The sequence below is a fragment of the Argentina silus genome (assembly GCF_951799395.1).
Source record: "Argentina silus genome assembly, chromosome: 10".
In the NCBI taxonomy this organism is placed as follows: Eukaryota; Metazoa; Chordata; class Actinopteri; order Argentiniformes; family Argentinidae; genus Argentina; species Argentina silus.
Window position 1 is genome coordinate 16,994,205 of NC_139664.1, and position 22,740 is coordinate 17,016,944.

Genomic DNA, 22,740 nt, shown 5'->3' on the forward strand with positions numbered 1-22,740 from the left:
CTACCCATCCAACCCATCTCAAACACAGCGCCTCTAATGCTTTTGATGAGACCTTGTACCAACGTGCTTCTTTATTCCGACTTCAGGTAGCAAGCTAGGGAAACAAACAAACGGCTAACCCAACAATTTGTTCGCTACAAGACGTGATATGGGTTTTTTATGATAAACCAAGTCAAAAGCAGTGCTATCCCTCATTTAAACACAGCCTGGGGGGGGCTGGGGGCAGAGACACATCAGATAGCCTACGCTGTGGCTGATCCTTCACGCTGTCACCACTGAGACACGTCAAGGAAGCCACACTGGGGGAAGAGGGGATAGGCTACTAGGAGCGATGGGCTGGGTGGGAAATGCAAGCGATTATAGGGCAAAGACAATAGCATATCTTATCAATCAAAATAACCTCCTGCCCCCACGAACACATACACTCGCATACGCGTACGCACACGCACAGTCGCTGAGGCAGCATCGATGTGGAGGAATGTGTCACTCTCAATGATAGATTGTCATTGCCTCCTCCTCCTCCTCCCCATTCACCATCAATTTACATTTCACCCATATTCACCCCAGACATCTTCCCCCTGCGGGGTTTGCCTGTCTCCACGGACGAACATCACATGCGATTTTCCTCTGACTGTCTTAGATGAATAGCCTCTACATATGGTCATGACCTCACATTGATAGATGGGCTAATGGAATGAATGAATGAATGATTGATGATGATGATGAATATGGAAGAGACACACACCTAATGAAAGGCACTCTCAGGTCGTTCATGGAGTGGAGGGCCGCGAACTCTCCCCGCTCATCCCACCACTTGTTGGCCATTGCCTGGAACCTCCTCACCTCATTTGGGTCCACGGTGGACTGGGAGGCTGAGCGAACCCTGCAGGTACAAAACAGTGGGTTGTGATGTTGTTTCTCCATCAACTCTAAACCGGTGATGCGTGAATGTGTATATGAGTGCACCTCGGTAGTCTAAAACAGCTTTGCTCGCCTCGTTTCTTTTACTTCATTGACAATGTTCCGAGAGAACAGGGCAGTTGAAAGTACCCTACATGTCAACTCCCTCCTTCCCTGGTATCAGTCTGCTGTGAGTAGTGAGTGCGGTGTAAGTGCAATTCAATGAGTGTTGCGGTCAGTCGAACTGATCTATGGCATACCTGACTGTCGTGGGCATCGCATGCTGTTGATCTGGACCCGGGCGGGTCCGAAGCTGCAGAAACTGCCTGCGATGTTTACAAACTGAAGTCCAGCTGAATGTAGTTCGAGCTGCAGTCAACGTCGGAGCGCCATTCACATTTGTCGGGACTCGGGCACATTGTACAAGTACAAGGCGTCCGATCTTCTTTGAATACATGTTGTGGTTACATAAATTGTATGTTCTTATATTGAACTCATGTTTCGCCTGTCAATGTGACCGTGGAATCGCAATTCTGATTCTGTCCGAGTGGAAACATTGCTAGACACATTTAGTTCCTACCGGTGTTACCCGGCCTAGGTACTGAGCCAATGGCCAAAAGTAACATCTAAAGGGAATGCCTCCGTGGTACAATAAATCTAGCTTGGTCCACTTAACAACTACATCTATCAGACAAACATGCTCCTCATGCTATTGTACAATAGAAATGTAGAGCATTGTAAATGACCAGAATCAGTGACATGCAATTATGGAAATATGCTCATCTCAAAATGTTCCTGGCTGAGTACTGTGACATATGACAGGTGACAATGTTTATAACCTTTTCTCAGTGTATGTGTATGGATGTTATTGTATGCAATTGTCTGTTTTTTTTCTGATTGGTATGGCAACAAAGTCTTATACCTTGGCTATTCAGAACCTCGGGGTGCTTCATACTATTTGCATGTGTGACAAAATCCATCCTGGATCATCATCTTCATCTGTGGCTGAGTCCCAAGAGTCTTAACAGATTCCTTCTGACAGGAGGGGGGGATCTTCTCCTCCACTAATGCGTTTCGGAAGGAACAAGGGAGCAGGAAAGGAGCGGACGCGAGGAATCAAGGAAAGGCACTCGAGATTCAACCTCATGTCCATACGGGACCGTATTGTAAACAGGAAGCCAACCAGAACAAGGGATCAGTTCAGTTTTATTGGACAATTTACAATAATATGTCGATTTTTTATTTCCTATCCTGTTATGGGTGTTTAAAATGGTACAGCTTCCAAGATTCTACTGACTACAAAGCCTTTGAGCTTTGCATGATACAAGGCAAGGAAAAAAACAAAAAAAACAACCTAGCATTCAAAAATGTCCTTTTTTTTTTTTTTATCAGTCTTCACTTTAAAAAATAACACATATTTACAAAGATGGAAGAGTAAGGATGAGGGAGGGAGGGAGGGAGGGAAGGAGTGGTGCGGGTAGGGGTGAAGGGGGTGAGAGGGGTGAGGAGGAGGGGGGGGGGGGGGTTGGAAGAGTGGAGAGTTCACCTACACCATTGCCTCCATAATGAGACAAGCCTGTTAAACTCATGGAATTTAAAAGTAAGTGCACAGATCAGAGAGGCAAGCGCGCTCCTCAACGCCTGCGCCGGACGGGGGACGTGGACCTGGAAGAGAAATGTGGAGGGGGATATTAGACGCGAGTGCTGCGCCAGTCACACTCACACGCTCAGAATGACAGACACACGCACGCACACACACACGCACGCACGCACGCGCACACACACAGTCAGTCAACACTCTCTCACACCTCAAACAGCAGCATTGTATGGTGAGGAAAAAGATCAGCCCCACTGACACCAAATGCAGGCAGGGCCTTGTTATCAACATCGCTATTGTACAGAACCCGGTGGAGGTAGAAATGGGAGGACGGGGCTCATTTGTAATGCATGGAATGGAATGAGGAACGGTATCAAAACACACGTGAGCCCGTCCTCCAACGTCTGCCTCCACCAGCCTCCCCTGACTGAATCATCATAGCGAGAGTGTTTATCTGTACAGGTCAACCTTTGGGAACAAGAGTTACGATACATTCATTACAAAGCACAAAAAAATGGAAAGATAAGCTCCACGACCCCAGCAGAGGGCACTCTCGTGATGTTTTTGAATCTTTCGGAGGAGCTGAAACGAGGCTACAACAACGACTGTTTCTCTTTATCACTTGGACAAGATTCCTTGGCAACAGTAAACAAAGAGCTGTTCTAAAACAATATATTTTACTGGCAAAAAAAAGCTCCCTAGATAACACGCATACACACACACGCACGCACACACACCCAGTCACACAACAAGAATACACAATAGAGAAAAAGAGAGATGAAAAAAATGGAATACTACCTTGATCGTGACTTAGACTTGTGTTTGCGGCTTGCCTTCTTACCAGACTTGTGAGATTTTTCCGTTGACCTTGAGCGACTACGTTTGGATTTCTTAGACTTCTTTTCCTTGCTAACCTCGGGGGTGAGGGACCTGCTGGACTCGGAGTCCGAGTGCCTCTTGCTAGACTTGGCGGAGCCCTTCCTGCTAGCCTTGCTATCCTGGCGGGCCTCGCTCTGAGAGTCTGTGTGCGCGCTCTCCCTCCGTTTCTTTGATTTGCCGTTGCTCTCCTCCGCAACCACCGAGCTCGCCTCCCTCTCTTTCTCCTTTTCCTTTTCTTTCTCCTTCTCTTTCTCCCTCTCCTTCTCCTTGGCCTTCTGCTTCTCTTTCTTCCTATCTGACTCTTTCTCCTTCTCCTTCTCTTTCTTCTTCTTGTCCTTCTCCTTGTCGTGGCTGCGGCTCCTGTCTTTCCTCCTGTCCCTGTCCTTGCTGGAGGCTTTCTGCTTGTGCTTGCTGATACGGCTGTGACTGTCCCTACGCTCCCTGCTGCTCCTCCTCCTGTCCCTGTCCTTGTCCCTGCTGCGGCTACGGCTGGCCCTGGCCCTGGCCCTGTCCTTGGACCTGCTCTTGCGCCCCCTGCTGGTCCTACGCTCCCTCGAGCGGCTGCGCTCGTTATTCCGGTGGCGGGCCGAGCGCTCGGCGCTGTGTGTCCGGCTGTCCCTCCTCCTCTCCTTCGCCTTGTCGCCGTGGCGTCGGTGCGAGCCGCGACTCGTGCTGCGGCGGCGGGCCCTGTGGGAGGAGGAGCTGCGCCGCCTCTTTCTCCGGGGGGACGAGGAGCGGGAAGAGCTGTGGGAGGAGGCCGACGATGACGAGGAGGAGGAAGATGAGCGGCTGCTGGTGCCGCTGGAGCTGGAGTGGGAGCTGCTGCTGCGGCCGTTGCTTGGGGAACCACCGCCGCCGCCACTGCCGGCCCGCCCTCCCCGCTCCTTGGCCCGCCCCGCCTGTCTAGCCTCGCTGACCTCCGGCTCGCTGCGGGACCTGCGTCTCTCTGCTGCGGGCTCCGCCTCCCTCTCTCTCACTTCCTGCTTGTGGAGGCTACCCTCTAACTGGCCCTCGTCATAATCCCCCCTCTCTCTGCTCACTCTCTCCGACGCCATCATCTCTTCTGGGGGGGACACAGACAGACACAGACACAGACACGTTACACTAACAAGCAGGGAAACAAGTTCTACTGCATGTAGAAGAATACGCACAGAATATGAGGTCCTGACAGCAAACTGATTGTGAGACGCTTGGCCTGGCATCGTAAAAAGGTCTGTAGGCATCTTAAAAACGCGCCGCTAGCCACGTCTAAGAACCCGCCCCGCCCGCCCCCCCCCCCGCCGTTTCCGGCACCCCTCACCGCGAGCGAGCACCGCCTCCTGCGCCTGCCTCTCCTGCAGCTCCCTCTCCTTGCGTCGGAAGGCGTCCTGCTTCTCCCGTATGCGGTGGCGGAGTTCCTCCTCGTCCGTGTCCGACGACTCGGACCCGCGGACGCTGCGCTCCTCCTCCTCCTCCTCGTCCTCGCTCTCGTCAGAGCCGTAGTCGCCGAGCCCACCTGACGACAACAGACCCCCCCGGTGGATTGAGCGCGAGGGTGACGAGCGGGCCGAGACGCGCACTGTCTCTCTCTCGCTCTCACACACACTCACACACACACAGAGACTCTATTTCATCACACCTCTACTCCCATCAACCCCGACCCCAACCCCACGCCCACACTGAGCCTCCCCCGTCAAACGTCTGTCTTTCTGTCGGACTTTACCACACCATGACATTTCACTCCAGTAAAGACGGCATGCTTTTAGAACTTAAGTGCGTGTGAGTGTGTGTGTTGTGAGAGGTAAACACTTGGTGGTGACTGACGCTGTGCTAGCTGGCTAACCGTCGGGTACAAAGACCATATGGTCCCTTTTACACTGCTTCAGTCAGTCTGTCAACACTCACTCAAGCAGTGACGGAGGGACATAGGGTCGAGCTGTCTGTGAACCCCCCCCCCCACCCCCCCACACCCCTCCAAATACCTTCCCAAACCCACACCCCCGCCCCCCGCATGTAGAAAGAGAGAGGGGACTCACCGAGGCCAGTCAGAGAAGCCAGTGCACTTGACTGTGCCAGCTGTTTGGCAGGAGCTTTGATTCACATCAACAACAGGAACAACATGTTAAAACACATAGAGCCACCATTTTCTCAAAGGCTCTAAAAGAAGAAGGGGGGGGCACAGATAACGCACTATTCACAAAAAAAAGCTGTCGTTGGCAACAAGAAGGAGAAGAAGAAGAGATGAAGGAGAAGAAAAAAAAAGAACAAAAAAAAAAAAGGAGAGAAGAGAAGGGTTAAAACAAAGTCTCATGTCACACATTCAAGTCATATAGTCGGGAGAAAGGAGGGGGGAACCAAACCACTCTGTACTAATGCACATGCTGTCACTTCAACGGGACTTGAGTGTCATTTGGGTCTAATCTAGGAGAGGTTGGTCAGAGTGAGTCAATGGTGGGTGGATAGGGGTCAGATATACAGTCATTCAGACAGGAGGCCCCTTCAGGGCCGGTCAGGAACCAGGAGGGAAGACTTTAGGTTACTCAGTTTTTTTTTTGTGCGGTTTTTTTGTTGGTGTTTTTGGTTTGTTTTTAAAGAAAACACACCCCGCTCTGCTCTCTTTTCACCCGTGCTTTTTCTTTCTCCTTCCGTTGCATTAGCAGAGAATGGTTGAGGATGCATGATGACAGATATCACAGTCTAAATTCTCCCAAGTGTGCCGCTCAATCACCCAGACTTTATAGGGATTCATTGAGTACTTTTTTTTTTTTTTTTTAATCTAAAAAGAAAAAAACAACACAGAATCGTGTCTCGTCTTCAGGCTTAAAACATGTCTTTGTGACAGGCACAGATGATGCGTGGGCAGGAGGCGGCGGGAGCAGACCTTTGGTGGCTTTGCGGTGAGTCTCTTTGGCCACTTGCTGGATCTCCTCGTTGGTGACCTCCAGGAGGATCTCCGTCAGCAGGGTTTTAGTTATAATCATCTGTGGAGACAAAGCAGAGAAGAAGAAAAAAAAAAAAGGCTGAGGGTTGAAGGGGAATACAGTTATTCACTTTGTTCAAATGGTACCGTAGGCTACGGTGAGATGTTGCCGCTCGACCCCCCGAACCTATCCGCCTTTCCATTTTAAACCCCCCTGTTTTTAGATGCGCTTAGTGTGTTATTTTGTTTAACGTTGTCGCAATCAAATAGTCCAGCGGGCAGAACCAACCCGGCCTGTTTGAAGTGTTAATACTGACCAGCTGGAACTCTTTCTCCTCGTCCGTCATTTCTGGTTCGCTCTGGTCCCCCGGGGGAGGGGACGGGCTGCGGCTTACAAACTCCTTCCTGACCGGAGCTCTGTCCTCGTCCTCCCTCTCGTCTTCGTCACCCTCCTCGTCGTCACTGTCCTGTTACACGGAGGGGGGGGGGGGGGGGGGGAGGTGGTTTCAGTCAACGAGACATGTCCTGAAACATCACCGTTGTCCTTTCACTGTCTACAGGAACACGTGTACACACTTGGGTAAAAAAGAAAAGAAGGCTTACGAATTTGCTCTTGCGGGGGACGCGGGGTCCGTCGTCTCCCTCGTCTGGCATGTCCCTCTCCTCCCCATCGTCTTTAGCGATCTCGGCGCGCTGCTGCTCCATCCGCTCTCTCTCCAGCCTCTTCTGCTTTTCCCTCTCCACCTTCTCCAGGCCCTCTCGGATCCATGCGGGAAGCGTGCGCCTTTTGACGGCGTCTTGAGTCCGGGGGGGAGAGGATTGCGGGAAGGTTAGAGGAGCCTTACACGTAACCCGAGAGGGGGCCTCGCGTAGATCGAGAGTCTATGTTTGTTTGCTTAGGTGCTCGCACCGATGATACGGTATGCTCCTTCATGTGCTACGCCACTTCGGCGCCGCGATTCTTACACTTTTAACAAGCAAATTGACAATAGTAGTGAGCAGTTCAGAGATATCACAACATATCAGAATGGTACGTGTGTGTGTGTGTGTGTGTAAACGGCATGAGAGAGGAAACAAGCCCCTCTCTCTCTCATCTCAAGGCAGTACTTACTCAGAAGGGGGGGAAGCGACTCACCGAGAGCAGCGGGAGTGTCCTGTTTGACGGGAAGCTGGATGGGGGACCTCTGGCGGTCCCGGAAGCCCGGGGGTCTGTCCCGTCTATTCTGAGGTGGGCCCTGCTGCCAGTATGGGGGGTGGAAGCCTGTGTTAGTGGGAGCATAGGTGGCAGCAGCTCCATGCTACAGGGAGAGGGAGGGAAAAACACACGGGAATGGTAGGTCAAGTCCGTCTTCAACTGGAGCAGCTTTCAATGTGTTCAGAATCGTGACACAAAATAAAATCAATCCAAAAATATATATATATATATATATATATGACGGTTCGATGACTAAACATAGCTATGGAAGTGACTCTGGCGTCTGCGTACCTGATAGTCAAACTGGTTCATTGCCATGGGTGCCATTGCATAGTTGTCTTGTTGAGCACCAAATCCGTGGCTGTTCTGCGGGTAGCCCCCATGGTGGGCCTCAGAGGAGAACTCCAGACTGTCCTGGCTGTTGCTGTCCTCTGAGGGAGCCACCACGTCCATGGGTCCTGTACCAGGAGGGATCCAGGCCTGGTCTGGCGGCGGGGGAGGAGGAGGAGGAGGCTGGCCATGCATTCCCCACTCTGAACACGAGAGACACACACAACAACAACCAGTGAATGTTAGTGTGTTTGGTTATCCTGCAATAGGAGCAAATTCTAAAACACAGAGAACCACTGGAGGTATCAGGAAAGAGACAGGGTGAAGAGGGAGGTTTTTTTGGGGGGGGTGTTTTTTTTTTTTTTACCAGGTTGCCACATTCGGCCAAAGGAAGCGTCTCCCTGGAAGTTGCCATGATTATTGGGCGCAGCAGGATCCATCCCCTGCATCTCCTGTCCGTTGGGCTGCAGGTTGGGCTGCAGGTTTGGCTGCTGCTGCTGCTGCTGCTGCTGTTGCTGTTGCTGCTGGTCTACTCCCGTGCCTGTATTCTCTTTCTGGGCTATCCATGCCTGCGCTAGGGCTGCCCAGTCCACTTGCCCTGCACATTCACAAGACAGCAAGAAAATAAAACAGTGTGCTTCTTGTGGTCCTCTGTGGCTCAGTTGGTAGAGCATGGCGCTAACAATGCTTAGGTTGGGGATTTGATTCCCGCTGGGACCATATACGCTGAAATGTCTGCGCTCACCGCAATGTAAGTCGCTTCGGATAAAAGCGTCAGCTAAACGGCATATAGATTTGTATATATTCACTTTCACAGTGTGTATCAGAAGGGTAAACGGCAAGCTGATAGCACACCTATGTTAATCTGTCACCAGGCATTAATTTACTATTCATACACTCATTTACTGAGGGTCAAGTTTTATATGTTGTTGTTTGTATGGTCAATGGCATAGCATATCTACAAAGCTTCACCCACCTGGATCTTGTTGATGCTGGAAGGATTGCATCCACTGCTGTTGGCTCAATGGCCACTGAGGCCAGGGGCCAGGCTGTCCACCCTGGTCCCACATCTCTAGGCCTGTCGTTCCCACGCCTGAAGCCTGCAAGAGACATAAACACACATTTGAAACCTAGGAAAGTGAGTGTGTATAGATAACAGTTAGTGATCCATCGCTGTGAGACAATCGCTTGTGTGGTGGTGTGCTAGGTGTCGGTGTTGGCAACTGTTCACACAGATTGAATGTCATTGGCCTAAATAAATAAATAAAAACGGTCCGGACGGGTCACGTAGCTATGTTGACCTTCACAACGAAGGTGAAAACCACATAGATCGCCACATAACTAGGTATAAAATAGCAACATTATGAGAAAAGCCACCCAAATGTTGGGAGTGTGGATCTGCGAAATGGTGGCTAGCTTGGCAAGCTAGCGAAAGATAGGGATATGAATGTTGTGACCAAGGAGGCTATATGTGAAATACATTTCTATCATTTCATGCATATGTAAAGTTAGCTGAAGTTATTCCCTGATTAATTGCTTCTGCTGGATAATTGTGCATTATCTACTTCCAGTTTCCAAACATTCGGGCCTCGGTGCAGAAGGCGAACACTAGCTAACGTTAGCAACAAGCTACCTGCTAACGGCGGAGGAGTTCTGCACTCGTCTACACCAGAAAACGACACTGATACTTCAAATAACTGCACAAGAATGCATCATCACTCATTTGTCCTATATCCTTAAACCTCACTGTGTTAAACTACACCGTTCAATGAGACTGGGCACAACATGCACATGAAAACACGCTTGAGCTTTTCCCACCTCTTCAAAGTAAACTCGTCTCACTCTCCACCATCTAACAAAACAAAATGGCGACGACCTGGAAGTAGTCTGGCACACAGCGCCTTCCCTTCCCCTCCCCTCAGTGAAGGGGCCTTACGGAGCCTTGATCGATACCAATATTAAGTATTTTGACGAACAAAATATAATACAATATATGCCATTTAGCTGACGCTTTTTATCCAAAGCGACTTGCATTGCAGTGAGTGCATACATTTCAGTATATATGGTCCCAGCGGGAATCAAACCCACAACCTATGCGTTGTTAACGCTGTGATCTACCGACTGAGCCACAGAGGACCAAAATATGACAGAGAAGAGAACTAGGATACATGAAATAAAATGCAGTTGACAGTGATCTTATCCTCTGTCATCATGTCATGTGTATGGTAATGACGCAATGAATAAAATTAATTAAAAAAAAAAAAAAAAAATGACAAAAGAATATTGTGGCGTTATCTTACCAGTACAATCAATCACTGTCCCAAACGGTTTCAGTAAAGCAAGAGTTTGGGTGACCAAGGTATTTGAAGATGGAGATATAACATTCGCCACACCAGCTGGGTAAAATTGTTTCAATGTTTGGCCTTCAGACTCAAGAGGGTGTATTCTGCTTGATGTATAGGTTCCCTCAGGGTTGCCATGTCCGCGGTTTTCACGCCAAATTGGGTTACTTTGAAAACGAGGTCGCGGATGAAAATGTTTTGGTCGACCTGCTGCTGCTCGCTATTAGGCAGTGAGGCAGGTTGTTTCTGAGTGAGTGAGGGAAGGGAGGGGGAGCCGGATATGTGTGTGTGTGTGTGTGTGTTGAGAGCGCACGGGACACTCAATTTTGTGTGTGTGTGTGTGTGTAGATTACACTGTATTAACTTTAGGCTTTTAGACCTCCAGCTGTATATTGCGGAAGTGAACACGCAATAAGAAACGTGTTTGACTTGTTCGTTCTATCAGACCACCCCGGGTCCCTAAATCATTTTTTATCAAATAAAAAACCAAACTGGGTTGCCTTAAACATATGTAGGATCAGATTATCCTAATTGGGGAATGAAGATATTACTGCATGCAACGGGCTACTGCATTGTATGGAAGGGGGAGTCAAAGGAAGATAAATACGTGATGGCACTATACTGGTCATTCAGAATCAGAATCAGAATCAGAATTCTTTTATTTGGCCAAGTATATTTGCACATACAGGAAATTGACATGGTGAGGTTGGTGCATGGACATAAAAAACAATGGCAAGTATTGACAGAAAATATTAACAAAATAAACAAATTTACAAAAAAGAACAGCAGAACAATACATCCTGTAGGCGGTGTGAGGCTAAGTGGCAATGAGGCTAGGGGCTGTGGAATGGTTATGGGGCATGTACACTATAAATTAGAATAATTTTCAATAATTATAAATTACACTGTCAGTGCATCATTGTGCATGTGACAGGGTGTGTGTGTGGGGGGGGGGGGGGTTGGAAGTCCCAGAGTCAGTGAGAGGCAGGGGGCTTGTTTGTGAGCCCCACTGCCATGGGGGAGAAAGGTTTTAGTCTTGATTGACCGGAACCTTTTGCTGGATGGAAGTCTTTGGAAGAGGTTGGTCACACACACACACACACAGACAGCAACTATACATGTGGTGGATCATGTCTTACCACAGGATGATTGGTGACCTCATTAAAGACACATAGCAAACACACTCACTCTTCACAATGCGATGATATCAAACATTGTGATACCATCTTAAAACCTCTAGAATGAGAATGTGAAACCCCAGTTGACAACATTAAATCTAGCACGCTCGAAGAATATAAACACACACTGTAGACCTATACGCAAATCAGTGGAGGCTGGTGGAGGTAGAAAACCGGAGGATGGGCTCATTGTAATGCACGGAATGGAATGAGGAATAGTGTCAAACACGTCTTTGACACCATTCCTCATTCCATTCCGTGAATTACAATGAGCCTCCCCTGACCCAAATACAAACAGAGCCTGTCAGACAGAAACCATTTGTCAGACAAACTTTTGAAACCATACTAGGCTCTAACGGCCACAGGCCCCCTGAAGTGGACACACACTCCTTATTCCTGCCAGGCAGGCCTTTTTCATCACAACAAGGAATGACTGTTTGGCTGAGAGAGAAATCGCTGTCCTTTTAGCTGTATCCTACTGGTAGATTTAAAAAGAGATGCGCTCCCCTCATCAGGTTTCCATGGCCACCCTGACAGAAGAAAAGAGAAGAGGCCATCCATTCAGTGAGATTAAATCATCTCTAATCCTTCAACAGAATGTCCTCAAGGCAGGCCCCCCTTTGCTTTAAAAAAAAAAATAAAAAAAATAGACAAATACATTTCAGAAATGATTTGCCATTTTTGTTGGTGGGTGGTTTGACACCCTGCTGTAATGTTTTAACAGCTTGATTCTGGATGTCACGGCGTGTGGGGACGGGGAGGGCGTGCGTCAAGGCGATGGGGATGAGTTTAGACGTTGCCCTTTTCCTGATTCCACACCCACCTCTCTCTTCACCAGCTCGCGACATGTTCCCAAACAGCGCTGCTTTGCACCCGTCAGGACACATTGGCCGCCACCGACAGAGTGAATGTGGCACCACGGGATCCGCAGCGACAGCCAAGACTAATGGCCGCCGATGTCCTCGCACGGTTAGCAGGAGGGGTGACATACATTCCAGCACGAAAAACAAAAGCGCTCTCTGTGTACAATACTACTGCGAGCTACACTTTCCCTTCAAACAGGCTTGCACTCATACTGAAAATAAACAACATCCCAGACTTTTTGGTTTTCCCACTTCATAAATTACATTTATTCGTTTTTCGATATATGTGATTGTACATATCCCGACAGTTAATCATTCATAATTGATATGAAATGACATTTTCTGAAAAAAAAAACAGAGCCTGGATGAAACACCCTGAAGCCTGAGGCACCATATCTGAATATGGTTTAATGTTGTGTACAGTATACATAACATAATACTCTGTATTCCCATAGTTTTGCATTATGTACATTTGTATGGTCACTCACACTCACACACACACACACACACACACACACACACACACACACACACACACACACACACACACACACACAGTCAAATGTGTGTTTCTCTTATTCAATTGTTCTTTACATGCAGAAGTTCAATAATCCTATGATGTAGGCACTGTATATTACTTGTTTTGAATGAAAGAAAGAAATCAAACTAGCCTGTATCTAAATGTATATAGTCAATAAACCTTCACCTAACCAGGATAATTTGGCAAAATTCCCAACAACCAACAGATAAAACCAAAAAGATATCTGCATAATTTCATTCAGAACATTTCATGTAAAACAACAAACACAAAAGGGTAAGACACATTTGAATCCCAGAACGGGCAATAACACATTCACTGCCTTCGGTGCACTGCCCATGCAATGTATTGCGAGATTGATTTAAGTTTCCTCAAGTCTTTTTTTTTTTTTAATTATTATTATTTATTATTTTATTACATTTTTACTACATACAGCAGAAACTTGGGATAAAAAAAAAGCCAAATGAAATGAAAAATATTGTATTATATATATATATATATATATATATATATATTTTCTCGACAGTCGGCTAGCAAATGTGTCATCTGCGTAGCATTGTCCCTTTGTGAACCATCACAATGTGTTTTTGTTTGTGAGGGCGGTTGTTTGTGCTCCTGTGTGCAATAGTACAATAGAGTGTAAAAATCCAGTGCCGACCAACAACAGCACCGCATTGGTCTGATACACAAGCTGAGGTCCATCTGCATTCTCCACCTCTCTTTCAGACAACAGTTTGAGGACACATTCTTTTGAAACGTATTACTTTTCCAGGTTACCAAACTCTTTGGCAATCTTCATTCAATGATAGTCAGTCACACATTTTGCTTGTTTTCTACAAAAAAATACAATCCATATCACCGCAGCAGGCTGTTGGCTATAAAATATAAATAACATAACCAACCACCAACAGAATACCCCCCCCCCCCCCCCACCACCATTCTCTTTCATTTACAGACATATGAACAACATTATGAGGGCTTTCAGCGAGTAGCGCAGCAGAGTGGACACAAGAACAGTTTAGTTATCAACCGTTGGGTGCTGTTTTAGTCCCAGCGTGCACCATGTTATTTCCTGATTCCTGGTGGCATGGAAATCCCATCATGCAGTGCATGTATCAGGCTCCTGTGAGTGAAGAGTTCAGAGAAAGAGAGAGGTGAGCTTTAAGCAGGTTGTCTTTTCTTTCGCTTACATATTATTTCTCTCTCTCTCTCACGTATCCTCTTTTTCTTAGGTTTTCTCCATTCTCCCTTTGTTTTCCTCCAAATCTCTCTCTCTCTCTCTCTCTCTCTCTGAGGGACAAATCAGGGGTCAGCTCCGTGCTCTGGACTCAGGCACTCCTACAGCAGCTCCTCGTAGAACAGCAGGTAAGCCTGAGAGTTGAGGACCCTGGATTCTGGTACCGTCTGGACGTTGGTGTCGCTGACGTACACCCACTGACCCTGTGCGGCTTCCCTCGGACCTGGAACACAAGACAGGCACGGGCGGGGAGGGGGGGGCTATGTTCACTATCGTGTACTAACTGTACATACGATACACATCAGTGTTGTTCGATACCGTTCCTCATTCCATTCCACGCATTACAATCAATGGAGCCCGTCCTCCGATTTCTGCCTCCTCCGGCCTCCCCTGATTATACTTGCATACTTCACATCCCACATCACAGATTGCCCCTTTAAAGAGAAAAGGAAAAAGAAGAGCGAGAAGAAAAGGAAAAAAAAAAAAGGAAAAAAAAAAGAGATGAGGGAAAAGAGACAGGAAGAAGAAGGGATGGTTGGACACGGCGGAGGAGAGCGTTGCCATTCGACGGAATCCGACGCTGCCACATCTATCGGTGGCTGAGCGTGCCCTCTGACCTCACTATGGTGGCTCACCGATGCTGCCGAGACAACGTCACGTTGACTTCTATACTAGTTAATTACCAGCGAGGCCCGCGCTGAATCCCCACAACTCTGCCACGCAGCCCTATTTCACGTTACATTGACTACTCGCTAAAAAAAGCCAGCCGATCTCCTTGAGTGGGGAAGGGAAGGGGGGGGGGGGGAGGAGGACAGAGAAGACAAAACTGCACTGTATCGCTCGCTAAACAAAGGCCCCTCCATCTCCTTTCTCTCGTAGGTGGTGTCTTCAAGGTTATCTGGAGTGAGGTCTTCTCACCGTGTGCTGCGTCAATGTGTATGCACAAATCACAATGCCAAATTCAAGGCGGTGTGTGTGTGTGTGTGTGTGTGTGTGTGTGTGTGTGTGTGTGTGTGGGGGGGGGGTGACCAAGCTTGAATACAAAAGTATTAACACAGACTCAAGAGCGGAGAGAGCTGTGGGGGTGGGGTTGGGGGTGGGGGGGTGGGGGGGGATGGGGCTGACCCTCACCTGACTGGTTTCTGCTGCAGCGCTGCTGCTGCTGCTGTTGGTGCTGCTGCTGCTCTGCTCTCCTCGGGGGCGAGCGCACCTTCACGTACGCCGTGTAGTGGCCCCCGCGCATCGAGCCGCTGTGCTCCACGATCCCGTACAGGCTGTAGAGGACGCGCTCCCCGGCGACCAGGTTCTGACCGACCCAAACGAAAACAGAACACATACACACGGACAGACACACACACACACACGGACAGACACACACACACGGACAGACACACGGACAGACACACACACACACGGACAGACACACGGACAGACACACGGACAGACACACACACAAAAGTACAGTACCAGTCAAACGTTTGGACACACCTTCTCATTCAATGGTTTTTCTTTATTTTCATTATTTTCTACATTGTAGATTAATATTGAAGACATCAAAACGATGAAGGGACACATATGGAATTATGTAGTAAACAAAAAAGTGTTAAACAAACCAGAATATGTTTTATATTTTAGATTCTTCAAAGTATCCACCTTTTGCTTTGATGACAGCTTTGCACACTCTTGGCAAGGTGTGTCCAAACTTTTGACTGGTACTGTATTTGATATTTTTAAGATATATTATTTCCATATGTTCTATGAAGGGTGATATTAACAGTGTAAGGGGGGGGGGGGGGGGGGGGTCTGCGGACCCTCTGGACCCATCTTCCAGCACCTATGACTGTACCTTGCAGGTAGCAGAGCAGAATGGAGACAGGTCCAGGATCAGAGGGAAGTCCACGTGGCGGTTGACCTTCCGTAGGTTCATCCCTGCCTTCATAATAACACACACACACACACACGAGAAATCAAAAACACTAAATCAGACAAATCAGAAAAATCCCAAATGAACTCGACTCCATATAAAGACGTACAGACATCAAAACAATGGCACTCGTAAAAGGCCGTCCTAACCTGGTGGAAGCGTTTGAGGTGCAGAGTGACCACCGGGGGCAGCGTGGAGATCAACATCTGTTTCCTAGCGCTGGTGTACACCTTGTCAGCCTTCTTATCTACACAAGAGCAGTACGGTTTACCGTCCACACGAGGCAAAAATGAAGTATGTATGTGGTTTTTAAGACATTTCCAGTTTTCAAATACATTTAACGGTTTTCAAATACATTTGTATTTCCAATGGAAACTTCTGACGGCAGGTCGGTAACGACGACTCAAGAAAACCACGCATCTGTGTCTGTGTGTTTGGGTCTTTGTCTGTGGGTCTGTGTTTGGGTCTGTGTGTTTGGGTCTATGTCTGTGTGTGTGGGTCTGTGTCTGTGGGTCTATGTCTGTGGGTCTGTGTCTGTGTGTTTGGGTCTGTGTCTGTGTCTGTGTCTGGGTCTATGTCTGTGTCTGTGTGTTTGGGTCTATGTCTGTGTGTTTGGGTCTATGTCTGTCTGTGTCTGTGTCTGTGTCTCAGTGTTATTTAGCCTCTGACCTGCGGAGGTGCTCTTGCGGAGCTGCTTCTGCCTGCGCTCCGTGCAGCTCTCGCACAGCAGCTTGTTGTTGCCCATCAGCAGCTCCACCGAGGTGAACTGGTGCAGGCACGACTGGACGGAGCACTCCTTGGAGCAGGGCGTGTAGCTGTGGGACAGCGCCTGGAACGCCCCCTGGTGGTGCGGAGGGTGAGGCGGAGGGTCGCGGGCCTGCTGGGGAGGCTCCCCCTGCTGCTCCTCAGCACAGTGCGTGGCGGCGGAGGGGGAGGGGGAAGGCGAGGGGGAGGGGGAGTCCCCCGCCGAAGAGAGGGGTCCCAGGTTCATCTTGGACACGGCGCTGACCAGCTGCTCCACGGCGCTGCCCTGGTGGGGCCGAGGGGAGGGGGCTTGGGTGGGGGAGGGGGTGGTGGTGGTGGTGGTGGAGGAGGGGGTGGGGGTGGGGGTGGCCGAGGCCGAGGCCGAGCCTCGACCGTGGCCCTGTCCTGAGGAGGGGCGGGGGATCCACTCGCTCTCCGACGCCTCGCTATCGGCGTCGTTGCTGCTGTCCTGAGGGCCCGAGTCCTTCTCGCTGCCCTCCGATAGGCTGCCGGCGGCGCCCATCCTGCAGGCGGCCAGTCGGCGGGCCGCCGTTACGCTGGCCGCCTCCTCTTCGGGGCGGTCCGGAGGGCAGTCGGCGCCCTTCTCCTCCACAGAGCCTGGGGACTTCCTGCCCTGCTGCTTCTGATGGGGGGGGGGGGGCGGGGGGGGGGGAACAACCGTCATTTCAGAGGCCACCACGCCGTTATATGGGAATGTTGGATTTGGACACACATGCGACACACACATGCGACACACACACACGCACACACCAGTCCACTGAGCTTCTTGTTGTTTCTGTTGCAGTGGGTTTCGTCGCCATGGGAAACATGCGCCTCCTGCTCACGGATGCTCTTCCCCACCCTGCCTGGGTTGGAGGGTTTGGACATCTGTACAAAAAGACCCCCCCCCCCGACATCCGACACGTGAGATCAACACACTTACAATAGACACCTTCACCTGGTAGACGTACAAATCTCCACCAGCCTCCACTGACTGTATGGGGGTTAGAAGGACACCTAACACACTGGCAGAAAGAAACGACAGGTAAATAGGAGTTGGGCATTTCTAAAGAGGCCAGGCTCACATTCATCAAATCTTTAATTGCTGGTCATTGACTGTGCTGCAATACAGCATTCGTGATCTACGACACAAGGCGGTGATCTGGACGCTGTAACAGACTTGGAACGGAGAGATCTAAGGAAGGTGGTATCAGGCTGAGACGTGACTCACCCTCTCCTCGATGATGGGAAGGGAGATGTCGATGAAGGCCTCCTTCACTGTAGAGATCTAGGAGGAGGAGGACACAGATATCATTAACCGTGAGCAGCTCCGTCGTAGAGCGAAGACCCATCTCTTCAGGCTACATCTCAACAGTTCCTCTTAAAGACCTGTCCCAGGCTTCGTGAATAAACTGCACAACATTAAATACACGTTTTCTGGAAAAACTAAATTCACTTCAGTTTGGGGACGACCACCGGACGCTTTGCAGGGGGAGAGGAGCTGGTAAAGGTTTCGCTTACATGCTCACATTCCTCACACATGATGGTGTTGGTGAGCTCGCCCACAAAGATGCCATCCACAAAGTTCATCTTCACACCTTCCTTCCCGTAGGCTGTCGGCAGAAAGGAAAGGTTTCATGAGATCAAGCGCAAAATATTCAGCTTTAATGCTGAATAGTTAACGAATGAATGAATTTGTAAAATACTACATTAATTTTGACCAACACACAGTCATGTATTACTTCTTACACTGCTCTTTCTTGGCAGATGAGCTGCTTGACCGGACTGAGCTCTAAAACAGGTGTATAACTGAGGCTGCCACAAGATGGCGCTATTGATCTAGAGCCTGTGTGTGTGTGTGTGTGTGTGTGTGTGTGTGTGTGTGTGCGTGTGTGTGAGAGAGAGAGGAACCTTTGACTTGGCGTTTGGTCTCCTCATCTGCTGTCTTCTCTGTGGGGTTGTTAAAGGATTTCAGAATGCTGGCTTTAATACGCTGAAAAAACACAAACACACAGCAAAAGGTTTTTTTTCACTTAAAGAACGGGAATAGGGCAAATATTAGATTGTTCAAATATTAGATTGTTCAAATATTAGATTGCACATTGTTTGACATGACACTAAAACACATCAATGCCTAGAAAGTGACATCTAATTGTGAAAAACACGAGCAACAAGCATACCTTAAAATCAACAAACAAGACAAAACTAAATAATGACAGCGTGTGTGTGTGTGTGTGTGTGTGTGTGTGTGTGTATGCACATAGAGATGCAGTATTGTCTTAATGAGAGCTTCAAGGGTATTTGAAAGGGCGCTTGGCAGTCTAAACGTGCATTTCTCAGTGTGTGTGTGTGTGTACAGCATGCGTGCCCGTACATGAGTGTGTGTGTGTGTGTGTGTGTGTGTGTCATCTAGCCGTCTGGGGCGGTGGGCTGTGATGGTAGGTGACGTGGTCAGTGAGTGTGTGTGACAGAGCTGTGAAGAGACACCGCCACAGTAAAGCACCAATCAATAGATAATTGGCCGTGGTCGTGTCTGTGGGTCTGACCAGTCCCCCCCATCGTCCCACTGAGCCCCAGACCAACGCACTGAACTGGCTATTTAGGTCAAAAGCCTTGTTAATCCTCCTCCCCCGGTCCCCGTCCCAGTCCCAGTCCCAGGACGAGCCTGTGCACCCCCTCAGTCACCAGAGTCAGACCCCGCTGAGCCCAGCACTAATTAATCACCAGCAGAACCCTCCCCCACCCACTCACAACCCCCTTCATCTAACCCCCCCGTCCCCCAAAGTAACAGCTTACACTGTCCCACGCAGGACTGAGAGGGAGAGGGGGAGGGAGGTAGAAAAGGGGGGATGGGAGGGGTGGGAGAGTGGAGGGGTGGAGGCTAAATGAAGACGGGCCAAGGAGGACAGGCCATGCCCTGAGAGGGAGCTGTAAATTACCTAACGTCTCAGCTAATTGGTGATAACTGACTGGGGGGTGCGGAATTAGCATATTCCGACCTCTGACGCTAAACGGCCAATCAACACAAACAAACACTTGAGGGTATCTTGTGGGTTGGTGGCGCTGGCTGTGGAGAAATGACCAGTCATACTAGCCCAGGGCCTGGATATATATATATATATACGATATGTTTATGAATATGAATATTAATGTGCATGGATGTGTCTGCCATGGAAATGCGTGGTACAGTAGCCCGTGTCCGGGTTTAGTGGGTTATGAGTGCGTGCGTTTGAGTGGGTGCGAGTTGACGAAGTATGATATTAATGAACGTGGAAAATGTGTATGTTCGTATATGAAGTATGCTCGATTATGCACGCTTATGAAAAACGTTGTTCGACTGCCGATGCATGTTCGTGTTTGTTGGAAATGTATCCGTCTGTAAAGTTCAAAGTAGACAGAGAAATAGTGTGTGAGTGTGTGTGTGTGTGTGTGAGTGTTTGTTCCTGTGTGTGTATGAATAGCTTTTGCCCCCCTCCCTCTCTGCCTCCTTGATTGGAGACAGGAGGGGTACAGGAGGGGGGTGTGTGGGGGGGGGAAGAGGAGGGGTGACCCTCCAGCACAATGGGTCGACCCTGCAGCTCATTCAGCAGCTGTGGGTTTCCCAGATCGCACAATGATGCCGGCCGTGCCACTTGCAAGTCCCCTAAGTGGCACAACTGTCAGTGTTCACAAGTTTGAATGGAACCAGGGAGGGAGTGGTGGTAGGAAGGGGGGGGGGGGGGGGGCAGCCTGAGCCGAGCCCAGGCCCGGGGCTGACCACTCCACACCCGTATCCTCCTGTCCTGGGCTGGCTGAGACGCTGGTGGTGGGGCTGAGGGGGCCACGGGGGTAGAGGGGGCCAGGCAGGGCCGCTGTGGGGTCCCCTAATTGCTTCACGAGGGGGGTACTGCTCTCCACTTGCCAGAAACATGGCACCATAAGGTTAAAGCACAAAGGCCAGCCAAGACAGGCGAGGACCGAACCCTGCACACACACGCAGATGATAGTCTCACACGGCCTTCAGACGGGTCTCCATTGATGACTGAAGTGTGTGAGTGTGAGTGTGTGTGTGAGTGTCTCTCTCTCTCTCTCTCTCTCTATTGTATCGAAACGTGCCTGCTCCTGTCTGTGTTCTGCTTGGATGCTAGCCCACGGCTGGTGGGATGCCCAGCACCAGCACCAGTACCAGAGACAGCGTGGCTACAGTAGTAGGATACTATCCCACAGGGCCAGTTTCCCCAGACAACAGATGAAGCCTACTGTACTCGCAGGGCTGGTTCCCCGGACTCAGGTTAATCCTACACCCGAGACTAAAAACAATCTTCAATGGAGATCGACCTCGTGAAAACCAGCCCGTAGACTCATAAAAGAACAAAAAAAAACAAAGAAAAACAGATCTTTAAAAGAGATTCGTGATTCAGTCTAGGGTTAATCTGTCTTCATCTAAATTTAATCTGGGTGTGTGGGGAAACCAGCCCTCCGAGTCACTCCACTCCTACAGGACACTGACGGAACAGGGGGATGGATCCAGGCCCTGAGACGAAGTGATGTGAGGTCAGAGCCAGCCTCACCTTGGTCTCCTCCACCCTCATAGAGTCTAGCAGGTAATGAAGCAGCTCTTGGCTGTCCTGCTGCTGGTAGCCCTTAAACCTGGGAGCCCTGGAGAGAGGGAGGGAGGGAGAGAGGGAGGGAGGGAGGGAGGGAAGAGAACACAGCTCTGTTAGAAAAAGACACACAGAGAAAGACTAACTCCTGTGGAAATCATTTCTCTCACACGCGTGCATGTGCATCTACGAAACACACGCTCACACACAAACACTGTTCCCAATCGTTTACAAATGGAGTAAATACCGGACACACATACACACAAATCCACAGGTACACAAACACTGGCCCACGCACACAGGCCAGCATTCAGAAAGCAATCAGCCACATACACAAACCAATCAGCCGCATACAAAAACCATCATTGAGAAGAAAGAATGCCCATTATTTAGTCTCAAGGACTTTTTTTCCGTGGGTGCATCCATTGAATCCCCCCCGCAGGTTTTTGGTGCTTACAGACACACAGACACATTCTCCCAGCTATGAACCAGCGAGGGTCACACACAAACATAAACACACACACACACACGTAAACACACAAACACACACACAGACAGACAGACAGGCAGACAGACAGACAGGCAGGCAGACAGACAGACAGACAGACAGACAGGAGCTGACACAAAGGCTCGCTTCTGTCATGGAAGACCGAGAGACGTGGAGACGTGAATTCTCGTGAATTGAAAAAGACACTTCCCGACAAAAGAAACACGGGACAAAACTGACTAACGGACGTTAAGAACGTTACGCTTTGGCGGGAATTCCTTTGGTCTTTCGCCGTCTAACCGTCTCTTCCCACAGAGGAGCCGAGTCGGAGTCTGACGGCGAAGGTAGCGGAGACCGAGGTGTGTCTGTGGAGACGTCGTGCCAGACGGTACAGGCCTACGCATCCCTGTGTGTTAACGCAGTCATGGGAAACCTATCATGATAGAGGCTGTGCCAGGCCAGACAATATACATGTACTACCACATCCTGTGTGTTAACGCACCGGCGGGTTCTTGTATGGGTGGGTGGGTGCGTGGGGGGGGGGGAGAAGGGGGAGGGGGGGGAGCTCTCCTCCTTGAGCCTGTCCCCTGCTGTCCCTGGCTGGCCGTAGCGAAGCAGATGTGGGCACAGATGTGACGGACAGATGGGCAGACGGGGGGCATAGTGGCAACCTGTTGGGCCGTGCCAGCCGTAGAGCCACAGAACAGGTCGGGATGACCGACCGACCGACAGACAGACAGACAGACAGGACACAACATGCTGATCCTGACCAACCGGGGCGGTTACTGGTGACGTGAGTTTACTAGTGACCGCGGTCGCAGGGTCGGAGACGGGGTCAGAGACCGGGGCGGTGCCTTTTAGGACAGTGGTCGAAACGGGTCGAAACTTTAACCGGGCCGTGTTTGTACAATATCACTTTTGGTTGGCACAACCGACCAGTCATTTCCCTGGAAGAAAATGACTGATACGTTATGAGCAGCTGTCAAGCTCTTGAGATATAAGACGTGTGTGCGTGTGTGTGTGTGTGTGTGTGTTATACATAGA

General features: G+C 49.6%; 3 protein-coding genes across 8 annotated transcripts in view; all 3 read right to left on the minus strand.

Annotated features, from left to right (window-relative positions):
• Positions 1-1,412, minus strand: part of coq3 (coenzyme Q3 methyltransferase) — a 5,866-nt gene extending 4,454 nt beyond the window's left edge. For both annotated transcript variants that reach the window (XM_083678777.1, XM_083678776.1), the window contains exons 1-2: positions 1,161-1,412; positions 746-883 (exon numbers count right to left, since the gene is read on the minus strand). In XM_083678777.1, the coding sequence (XP_083534903.1) occupies positions 746-883; positions 1,161-1,357 (335 nt within the window). In that variant the 5' untranslated portion in view covers positions 1,358-1,412. The remainder of the gene's footprint in view (positions 1-745; positions 884-1,160) is intronic.
• A 677-nt stretch (positions 1,413-2,089) lies between these two features.
• On the minus strand, positions 2,090-9,663 carry pnisr (PNN-interacting serine/arginine-rich protein). Of its 2 annotated transcripts, XM_083678765.1 has the most exons (12): positions 9,619-9,663; positions 8,777-8,900; positions 8,168-8,398; positions 7,762-8,003; positions 7,387-7,573; positions 6,879-7,072; positions 6,593-6,742; positions 6,237-6,336; positions 5,392-5,445; positions 4,677-4,871; positions 3,296-4,439; positions 2,090-2,565 (listed from the first exon to the last, which is right to left on the minus strand). In XM_083678765.1, the coding sequence occupies exons 2-12, from the start codon at positions 8,868-8,870 to the stop codon at positions 2,535-2,537; spliced, it is 2,622 nt and encodes an 873-aa protein (XP_083534891.1). In that variant the 5' UTR covers positions 8,871-8,900; positions 9,619-9,663; the 3' UTR covers positions 2,090-2,534. The 2 variants fall into 2 exon arrangements, with proteins under 2 accessions (XP_083534891.1, XP_083534892.1); XM_083678766.1 differs by lacking the exon at positions 2,090-2,565 and having other exon boundaries at positions 3,154-4,439; positions 7,411-7,573.
• A 3,000-nt stretch (positions 9,664-12,663) lies between these two features.
• usp45 (ubiquitin specific peptidase 45) overlaps positions 12,664-22,740 on the minus strand; it is a 33,692-nt gene continuing 23,615 nt past the window's right edge. For 2 of the 4 annotated variants that reach the window (XM_083678770.1, XM_083678767.1), the window contains 10 exons: positions 21,177-21,264; positions 18,538-18,619; positions 18,148-18,239; positions 17,858-17,914; positions 17,398-17,514; positions 16,552-17,269; positions 16,032-16,129; positions 15,805-15,891; positions 15,090-15,264; positions 12,664-14,181 (listed from right to left, as the gene is read on the minus strand). In XM_083678770.1, coding sequence (XP_083534896.1) covers positions 14,060-14,181; positions 15,090-15,264; positions 15,805-15,891; positions 16,032-16,129; positions 16,552-17,269; positions 17,398-17,514; positions 17,858-17,914; positions 18,148-18,239; positions 18,538-18,619; positions 21,177-21,264 — 1,636 coding nt within the window. In that variant the 3' untranslated portion in view covers positions 12,664-14,059. The other 2 variants (XM_083678768.1, XM_083678769.1) reach the window with 2 other exon arrangements.